General features: G+C 44.0%; 1 protein-coding gene across 1 annotated transcript in view; it reads left to right on the top strand.

Annotated features, from left to right (window-relative positions):
- Ros1 (ROS proto-oncogene 1, receptor tyrosine kinase) overlaps nt 1-9922 on the top strand; it is a 124628-nt gene that overhangs the window by 24520 nt on the left and 90186 nt on the right. The window contains exons 6-9 of the mRNA XM_050138197.1: nt 695-843; nt 2031-2169; nt 8462-8663; nt 9278-9354. Of these exons, the coding sequence (XP_049994154.1) occupies nt 695-843; nt 2031-2169; nt 8462-8663; nt 9278-9354 (567 nt within the window). The remainder of the gene's footprint in view (nt 1-694; nt 844-2030; nt 2170-8461; nt 8664-9277; nt 9355-9922) is intronic.

Raw genomic sequence — 9922 nt, 5'->3', positions numbered from 1 at the left:
CCTGCCTCTGCCTCCCGAGTGCTGGGATTAAAGGCGTGCGCCACCATCGCCCGGCAGTACAGTGCTTTTTCAATAAATGAAAATTGAAGTCTTAAATACATCATGAGTTTAGGAAAATAAAAAGACTAAAATAAGATTATGTCATTTTAGTAGCATATACCTTGCAGAAATCTAGCGAAGACTCATGAAGTTCCTACTAAGTGTATACCACAGTGATTCCAGTTTTGAGAAGCCAAGACCGGGGAGCATGTAGTCTTTGGGGTAAAAGCAATAGCTTGGTGCATATGAGAATAGTTTGCTGGGACTGAGGATGTAGTTTACATGAAGCCTTGGGTTTGGTCCCCAGCATCGCACAAAGCCGGCTTTACTCTGTAACACACCCCGCTGTTAAAGAAGGCATATTGTCAGGATCTGCAGTGATAGCATTGAAAATGCCTTGGGGTACCATGCCCTGGATGCTTCTACTATACCACAGGCAAGGTTTTGGCTTCTCCTCCCTTTGCCTGTAAGAAAATGGGGCCGTAAGAAAAGACTGGTCAGTCTCAGAACACCATGTTGCCTTCCTGTGAGAGAAAAGACAGACTGCTTTGAATGTAATTTATACTCAGATGTGTTATTTAGCAGGAGAGGCCTAGATAAAACAGCCACTTCCATCCACGGAGTGACTAGTGATTGACATGTTGTTTCCTTCCAGAAAGGATAGACCTCCCGACAGCACCCTTTGCGTCTTCCATTGGCACGCACAGCGTGACATTACGATGGGACCCTGCCAACATCTCTGGAGTAAAATACATCATCCAGTGGAAATATGACCAGCTTCCAGGAAGCTGGACATACACAGAGGTATGCAAAGCTATTTCCTTATCTAAACAAAGACATTTTGTCCCCCAAATTATTCAAAGCTCTAAGATATCCTTCCCTGTGGTTTCAGTTTCCAAAGCTTTAGTCAGTCGTCCGTGCTCAGATACTATTTACAATTTTTAAATGGAAAAGTATTTGAAATAAAGATTGAAGCCAGGTGTGGTGGCACGGGGCTGTCATCTCACTACTTGGTGGGCTGAGGTGTGAGTATTGTGAGTTTGAGGCCAGTGTGGGCTATGTGGGAAATTCCAGGCTAGCATGAACTACGAAATAAACCCTGCCTGAAAACCAAACCAAGCCAAACTCACCGATGCCACCACCACCACTGAAATGAAGTGGAAGTTTTAAATCCCAGATTCTGAGGAGCACGATGAACTACCAGGTCATCTCACGCTGGCTCATTGGAAAGTCAGTCACACTTAGGTTCAGGTTTCTGCACCGTATATACCAGTCATCTGTCAGACAGCCTCTAGTAAGGTTACTGAGCTGACTGTCACAGGACTGGCATTGTGGTGTTTATATATAGGGTTTGGTACTATCTGATATTTCAAGCTTCTACTGGGGGTTTAAGGAATCTCTCGTGTGGATAGAGAAAATGACTTGTTGACCTTAATGCATTCTAGCAACGGTTGAGCACAGTGGCTGGATTAACTGAACCTAATCTCTGCTACTCTGGAAACCCTTTAAGAAGAAAAAGTATACATGTCACATATATAATTCCGTCAGCATGGCATCATAGAACCATTTCTGCTTTTTATCCATACCAACCTGTAAAATGATTTAGGGTGAAGGGCAGGAAGGAGATTCTTGAAGGGGTCTCTAATTTAGAAGAGTGGGTCATAGGAGGCTTTCAGGATGGCCCCTTTCGGGAAAGTGTGAGCACGTTCAGAAAAAAAGCTAGCCTAATGTACCAAGTGTAGTAACATGGGAAAATTCAAGTAATTCCTTGAGCTAAGTGCTGAGTCACCGAATGCTTAGCTTTCCCTGAAGGAGCAAATGCTGTGACTAATGCAGACTGGTGTCTGGAAGCTTGGCTCCTGGGCTGTTGCCCACGCAGCAGGATCTGGGCAGCCCCTACTCCAAAGGCACACCCAAATTAATCTGAACTCTGTGTCTCAGTGGGCCATGTGTTTGGATGCATGCTGACTTTTGCTCTCTCCTGGATCTAGACTGTGCCCAAGCTCTCATATGTGGTGGAGCCCCTGCATCCGTTCACTGAATATATTTTTCGAGTGGTTTGGATCTTCACAGCCCAGCTGCATCTTTATTCCCCACCAAGTCCCAGTTACAGGACTCATCCTTATGGAGGTAGGCATACACATGCCACTTGTGAAGTAAGAACATTATTTTTTTTGAAAGTTTTGTAATTATATTTATGTACAGAAAACTCAGCAGTACATTTAACCCAGTTTAGTGGCGAGTTTTTGGCCTTTGCCTTTTCCAGCTTGGCAATTCGAGCCACAGATTTAGGACCCAGGACGTTGCCTCCCCAGTGGCGGCAGATCTCGTCATATCTGTCGTTGTAATTGGTCCTAATAGCTTCCACCAGCTTGGCCAGAGCACCCTTGTCTTTCGAGTTAACCTGTGTTAAGGCAACAGTGGTGCACGTCTTCCTGTGGACCAGCCGCCCCAGCCTGGCCTTTCCTTTGATGATGCAGTAGGGGACCCCCATCTTCCGACACAGAGCAGGCAGGAAGACCACCAGCTCAATGGGGTCTACGTCGTGGGCTTTCTGGGTAGTTATTGTTATTGTTAACGGGACACAAGCTAGAGTCATTAGGAAGAGGGAACCTCAACTGAAGAATTGGTTACATTAGTTTGGCCTTTTCTTTTCAAGCATTTTCTTGATTAATGATTGATGGGGGAGGGCCCAGCCTACTGTGGGAGAGGCCANCCGGTCCAGGGCCTGGGTGAACTGGTTAATGGCAGGAGGAACTTTGAGCCGCTTGTAGAGGATGGCCCTCTGCAGCTGCAGCCTAATGTAGCAGGGCCATTTGACGAAGCGCGTGAGATCTCTCTTGGGCTGGATGTCCTGCCCAATGCCGAAGTTCTTAGGCCTCTTCTCAAACAAAGGATTCACCACCTTCTTCGCCTCCTGCTTCTTCACAACGGCGGGGACTGGGGCTACCTTCTTCCCCTTGGCCTTCTTTCCCTTGGGTATCTTGCCGGGCTGGAGGAGAGAGCAAGAACATTATTTTGAAGTTTTTGTTTAATTTGTTTTTGTTTTAAGCAACGAAAGAAATTGATTCCCTTGGTATTCCGTTTAGCCTTTGAGTCCTTAACTGTGTGCCAGGTAATGTTCAGAATTCCTCATTGATCAGAACTATGACCTCTACTCTTGTCAAACCTACATTGGTAGAGGGGAAACATGGCCACTACTAAACACATAAATAAGGGTTTCTGGGTAGTTATTGTTAACGGGACACAAGCTAGAGTCATTAGGAAGAGGGAACCTCAACCGAAGAATTGGTTACATTAGTTTGGCCTTTTCTTTTCAAGCATTTTCTTGATTAATGATTGATGGGGGAGGGCCCAGCCTACTGTGGGAGAGGCCATCCGGGGCAGGTTGTTCCTGGGTTGTGTAAGAAAGCAGGTTGAGCAAGTCAAGGGGAACGAGCCAGTATGCAGCGTTCCTTCATGGTCCATGCTTTAGTTTTTATGCCTTTCAGCCTCTGGTCCCTGCCCTGACTCCTTCGTGGCAGACTGTGATTAGAAGCCAGAATAAAGCCGTTCTTCCCCAGATGCTTTTTTGTCATTGTCTTTATCACATCAATTTAAACCCCAACTAAGACGGAAACTGGTACTAGAGACTTGACTGTTGCCATGTTGTTGCCTAAAGACAGGTCTAGGGAAGCTATTGTTGTTTTCGGAAAGATGGTGGAAGGAGTTAGAACTTCGGTCTAGGGAAGCTATTGAGTTTTCAGAGCTCAGTGAGCTGTTTCGTGGGAGCTTGGAAGATAAGGACGTTGAGAGCGATACAGACAAAGAAGACCTGGCTTGTGAAATTTCAGAGGGAAGCAAAGACTATTAGAGCTATTTATGTGATATTCTGAATTAAGAATTTGTGGCTCTGGTCAGCTGGAGCTGAAGAGTTGGTTGTGATGAACAGGAGACTAAAGTGAAACCTCTGTTTCTGGGGCCTTTGATTCTGGTCCCCTGGTCTCAAATGTTCGTGGTGGTTAAGAAGAGATCATCATTGCTGAGGTGAAATCTTCTGGGTAGTGTTTCTTCAGGGTCACACAAAGACGCAGTGGAACAGAGGCAACCAAGGTTGTACCTCCTTCTGGCAACTGAACTTGGACATGTGTAAGAATATCCGGGGTGATGACAGGATGAGGGTCATGAAGAACAGCCGATGCTTGGTGCTTTGTAAGACCAGGAGACGCCTTTAGGGACAGTCAAACCTTAGTTGTAGTAGAAATATAGGTTGAAAGGGGTCCAGGAGAGAAGTTGAAGCTTGGCTTCACATGGCAAGAGCAGAGTCCCTGAAGAGAGCCCAGGATGTTAGTGAAAGTTCAGCCCGGTTGCTGCAGAGACTTTATATTGTGAGAAGGCCAGTATCATGGGGGAGACCATCGAGGATAACAGCGTCTGTAGAGTAGAGCATACCCGAGATTAGAAGACGAGCTATGTGTAGTCAGAGGGCAGAGGTGGAGAAGGGATGCAGGTTCCTTTGAGCCTGGAGCACTGTGAGTGAGAACCAGACACCAAGCGCTTCTTCCATGGTGTTGAATTTTGGTTTGGCTCTGATTTGATTGTGGCTGTGCTCTTCCTTCTTGGTGTAAGAAAATGTTTACTATTTTCCCCCAAGGAACCATAGTTAGGAGACACTGGATATTTTAGAAAGATTTAGAACTTTTAAAGAGATCTTTTGTTTGTTTCTTTTTATGAGACAGGGTTGGCTAGCACTTTTGTGGACCTTTCAAAGTAGATGAGGTTGGCCTTGATCTCACAGAGATTCACTTGCACTTTCCTACCATGTGCTAGAATTGAGCCATCAACCCACTTAAAGAAAAGCTTGAATTTGCAGAACAGACATCCATAGTAAGTCTTCCTTGGTACTGATGGCTCCTTAGTAATGACACATAGACTTCTTAATTATGAAAACTTGGCCTTACTTTAGGCTTGTTTCTAACTAACTTTTATAACTTAAAACAGCCTATTTCTGTCAGTCTGTATGTTGCCCCATGACTCGTGGCTTTTACTTCTTCTCCTTCATGTCCTGCTTTTTCTGTGTCTGACTGGAGACCCTCCTTTCTCTCCCTCCTCAGAGACCTCTCTGTCCCCAGAAGCCCAACCTAACCTCTTTCTGCCTAGCTTTTGGCTACTCAGCTCTTTATTAAACCAATCACAGTGACATACCTTCATACAGCGTAAAGGAATATTCCACAACAGATCTTGCTGCCTCTTATTAAGTTTGTTAGCCAGGGAAAGATAGGGAGATCACACTGTTTCTTTCAGGGTTAGAATTATTACCTCTGTCTAACTGAGCACTGCGGTGATATGGCCGCTGCTAAGGCACAGGCCCCCATCATTCTGTAGAGAAAGGAAGAGTCAGAGAGACATGGCACAAGAAAGCAGGGCAGGTGTACAGAGGAGTAAATGCAAACATGAAAAAGAAACATAGGCCGTAAGGAATGCCTGAGGGTGGGACCCATTTTTGGATGTCTGGGTGATCAGGAAAGGACTCTCTGAAAAGGCACTGAATGACGTAAGAGAAGAATTTATGCAAATATTGAGGAATGAGTTTTCCAGGCAGAAGGAAGAGTGGAGGCAAAGATCAATAGCAACAGTTAGCTGAGTGTGTTTGAGAAGTGGCTGATGAGGTTGAAAGGCACTGAGCTCAATGAAAAGGAGATTAGATATGGCAGGTATGCAGAGGCCCAGTCACGTAGGATCAGACAATCTAAACTTTACTAGATTATTTTAATCAGAGGCACGGACACATACTTATGGGAGGTCAGAGCAGGAAGATAATATCTCTAGACATGCCACAGGTATTTCTCCGGAGGAAGTTTTCTTTCCTTCTTTCTCTCTCTCTTTTCCTTCCTTCCTTCTTTCCTTCTTTCCTTCTTTCCTTCCTTCCCTCCCTCCCTCCCTTCCTCCTTCCCTTCCTTTCTTTCTTTGACTTGGATACAAGATGAGGAAGGAAAGGACAGACCCGGTATCTGCACGAACAGAGTCAGAGAGTACGTTCTAAGCAGGGAAGGGGATGAGAGCACTTTGTCACGGGAAGCACATGGCACAGGGAGAGAAAGCAGGAGGATTAGACCAGGTCCTGAGTGCCAAGGATTTTGAATGCCACGTTACAGCACTCAGACTTTTTGAAAAAGCAGCTAGGGTTATAGAAGCTTCTGAAGCAGAGGAGTCATTGCAGTCTTTAAAAAGAGAAATAGAGTGTATGGAAGTAATGAGGGATTGGAAGCCTATAGATAGAGAGCAGCTAGGAGAGTCTTTTAATACTTGAATATTTCAGCAAAGATGGGTTTAAAAAACGGCATGCTCAGGGTGGGTATCAGATGAGGGGCAAACCTGGGAAGAGTATCAATTGTGGGGGCACACTCGGGGAGGGTGTCAGATGCTGGGCACACCCAGGGAGGGTGTCAGATGCTGGTCATACCCAGGGAGGGTGTCAGGTGCAGGGCGCTCTCAGGGTGGCTATAAAATGCGGGGCACATTCAGGGAGAGTTGTCTCGAGCCATCATTCCCAGATTTAACTGAGGCAACTTGGGGAGACTTGCCCCAGGTCAGATGGATTGCATGTTCCTGTCATGCAGATACAGCCTTGTTCTTGGGTTGAACTTGGTTTTGGGTCTAAGGAGAGCTGGTGAACTGATGAAATTGGTTGGGGGCATCTCTCCTTCCTTGATGAGTGTCCTTTTTTTTGATAATTAGGTCTCAGAGATTGTGTGACCATTTCTCCTGATTATTCTCTGACCGTTTCCTCTTAGAATCCAAGGTCAGACACACTGGTCCAGGGCTACGCTTCAGAAGGTCCAGACTGAAATACAACACACAGACCTCTTTGCCCCAGCCGTGCTTCATATCCTTCCGACACTGACCTGTTTCCTGGGACCAGAGAAACACATGACCCACGGCTAGTCAGATCAAAATAATAAAAAAGAGAAATTATTCTTGCCAATCCTTTGGACTTTCTGCTGATGAGGAAGCTCAAGGATTCTGTAGTCTCTGTTCTGTTGTCCTTTGCACAGACAGCATCTTGTTTGTCAGATTCTCCTGCACATTTCTGGCCACAGCACTGCTCATATACTTACGTTCATGCCCATTGCCTTATGGTCATATTCTTTTTGGCCATAAGAGTTATATGATTTTAGTTGATATTAGAGTCTTTTTCCTGGGGCTATTCCAAAGTTAGACACACCCCAACCAAAAGGAGTGTTTATAAGGCAATGTATTATTTTTCTAAAGAGGAATGAGTGTGTGTGTGTGTGTGTGTGTGTGTGTGTGTGATATTTGGATAATGATCATATCTTGCAGTGTAGGTGACTTTTAACTTGCTTGAAGTGGAACAGATTACACTGAGTGTCGACCCTAATGTGTTGCTGTTGGCATCCTGATTCTAATTCATTTGCTCTTCACACGGGCGACTGAGTCCACAGAGGCAAGGAGAAACACAGAGATATTTGTGCTCCTTAATGATAGTCTGAGAGTTTGGGAGGGATTGTACCTGAGGCAGGCAACAGACCCATGAAAAGGCCTTCTAAAGATAACCCAGTCTGAGGGCTGAACTGTCTTACTTCTTCTACCTCTAATCCACCAGTAGTGAGCAGAACATTTGCCAAAAGTGTTCAGAAGGAAGAGGGCGGGGGTCTATTCAAGAGTAAAGATGTCAAAAGACACCGTTCTGTGCAAAGAGTAGAAACAAGAGTATTTCATGAGACTAAGGTATGACAAGTAGGTGGAGACATGTATGGAAGCTGGGCTGCCACCTCATTTTTCTTCTAGAGGCTGTGAGTAAATAAATAAATAAATAATCACATAATTTGTGCTTCCCTCATCCTGTGATTGTCAGCCGGGACTTCTGAGGGCTGTGAAGGAGGTGTCATCTGATTTGTCAGAGAAGATAGTAATGCAAGCGAAGTAGATCATTCTAGTTCCTATTTATCCAAAGCCACACCATCATCTGGAACCAGTCAGGCCATAGCTGAGGGAGTAAAGAGCCCCTGGGCCTGCCGTGTGAGCTCGTGTTAATCATTCACTGTCTTTTGTGCAGACTCTAGTCTTCTAATGTGCTTCCTTTCCACCCCCACCATTCCATAGGTCTCCAGAGGATATTTTGTTTGTTTGCTTGGTTTTTTTTTTCAGCTTTTTGTCTAGATTATAGGTCTGGTTTGAGTCTCCCGTATCCAGTGTTATTTTCTAAGTTAAAAAGGAGGAAGCTAAGATGCAAGGTTCTCGGTAGGGCTCAAGACTTAGCTGGTATGATTTAGAGAGGAAGAATTGCAGCTCAGCATTTCTAACTACCGTTCTTCTGCCATGCTTTCAGCATTAATCAAAACGTTTTTTCCCTATTATTCTATTCCAAGAGTACAGAAATGTGCCCTTTTGACGCTCACCCATGCCATTTTTATCTCTCCAGTTCCGGAAACTGCACCCTTCGTCATGAAAATTGAAAGCTCAAGCCCTGACACCGTGGAAGTCAGCTGGGCTCCGCCCCACTTCCCAGGTGGACCTATTTTGGGTTATAATTTAAGGCTGATCAGTAAAAATCAAAAGTTAGATTCAGGGACCCAGAGAACCAGTTTCCAGTTTTATTCCACTCTTCCGAACACCACCTACAGGTAAGCGCTAAGCAGCACAGGTAGAGATGACACCTTTATTAATGCAGGCAGGATGATTAGTTAAGAAATCTGCCTAAAAATCAATTAAGTGTATTCAGAGACACACCACTGACTCTCTTCCGTCATGTTGAAGTTGTAATTTTTCTCAACTTTGCATGCGTATTATAATTACACCATTCTAAGCAAGAAAGTTTTCAATATATTAAATGGCCCTTATAAGTATGAGACAATAATAACATAAATACCGTAGCTGTGATTTATTTCATAAAACATAAAAAAACGAAGAAGGTAAAATTCTGTTAGTGGTATTTTTTATTAACCACTGAGGATTATTTTATTATGGCTAGCGTCACTGGCCTTAACGAAGAGTTCTTCAAGTAGGGGGTGAAATGGTCATGCAGATAGCAGAGTTGAGCTTTTGACCTCAGTGACCCTGAACTGTTCTGTGGGGAATGAAAACAGGGATGTGATTGATGGCATCCCAGGGCTGAGCGGTGACACCGAGTAACTAGATCTATGCACATCTTTAAATAGACGCTCTGTGGCTCCTATATTTATCTCATGTTCACAACATGCCATGTGAAACACATCTCTCCAAATTGTTTTTGGAATAGGTTTTCTATTGCAGCAGTAAATGAAGTTGGTGAAGGGCCAGAAGCAGAATCTGTAATTACCACTCCATCCCCTGCAGGTATGGTTTAGCCTTCTCCTCCATGTTACACAGGGATAATGGTTGACTGGGGTAAAGGTCAGAGTTCATTGGTCATCTGGTAGACCTCAAGATCCCTCCTCTTGTGCATGATGTTTTTTTTTTGTGACTGATAATTTAAAATTTCAAGTTATTCTACATATTTGGCAAATAGAAGGTTAGAGAGACAGTTGGTACTAGAATTTTGAGACTTAAAAAAATAGAATGAAAAACTTAAGCATTTTAAGAAAGATGGCTTTAAACAAATTCTTGGTTTTCATTCAGATCACTAGGTATGGTCATTCGTGTTTACAAATATAGGATTTACACATAAACTTTCCTAACCTGACATTGCTTCTCTTGTGCATTGTCACAACAGACACTTTCCCAGTCTGCTTTAATGTTTTTAAGTACAGATGAACACTGAGAATTTAAATATTAACTTTTGAAAATTCCTCCTGTGTATTTATATTATTTTTGAAAGTACTCTTTTTGTTTTTTTAACAAAAAACTCGAGGGGCTGAAATCTACTGGTATTTGTAGGAGCAAATGCTTTCAAAGAAGATATATA

Source organism: Alexandromys fortis, unplaced genomic scaffold, assembly GCF_014885135.2.
Source record: "Alexandromys fortis isolate MF-2015 unplaced genomic scaffold, M_Fortis_MF-2015_v1.1 scaffold_14, whole genome shotgun sequence".
NCBI classification, from domain to species: domain Eukaryota; kingdom Metazoa; phylum Chordata; class Mammalia; order Rodentia; family Cricetidae; genus Alexandromys; species Alexandromys fortis.
This window is presented reverse-complemented; position numbering and strand designations above follow the sequence as displayed.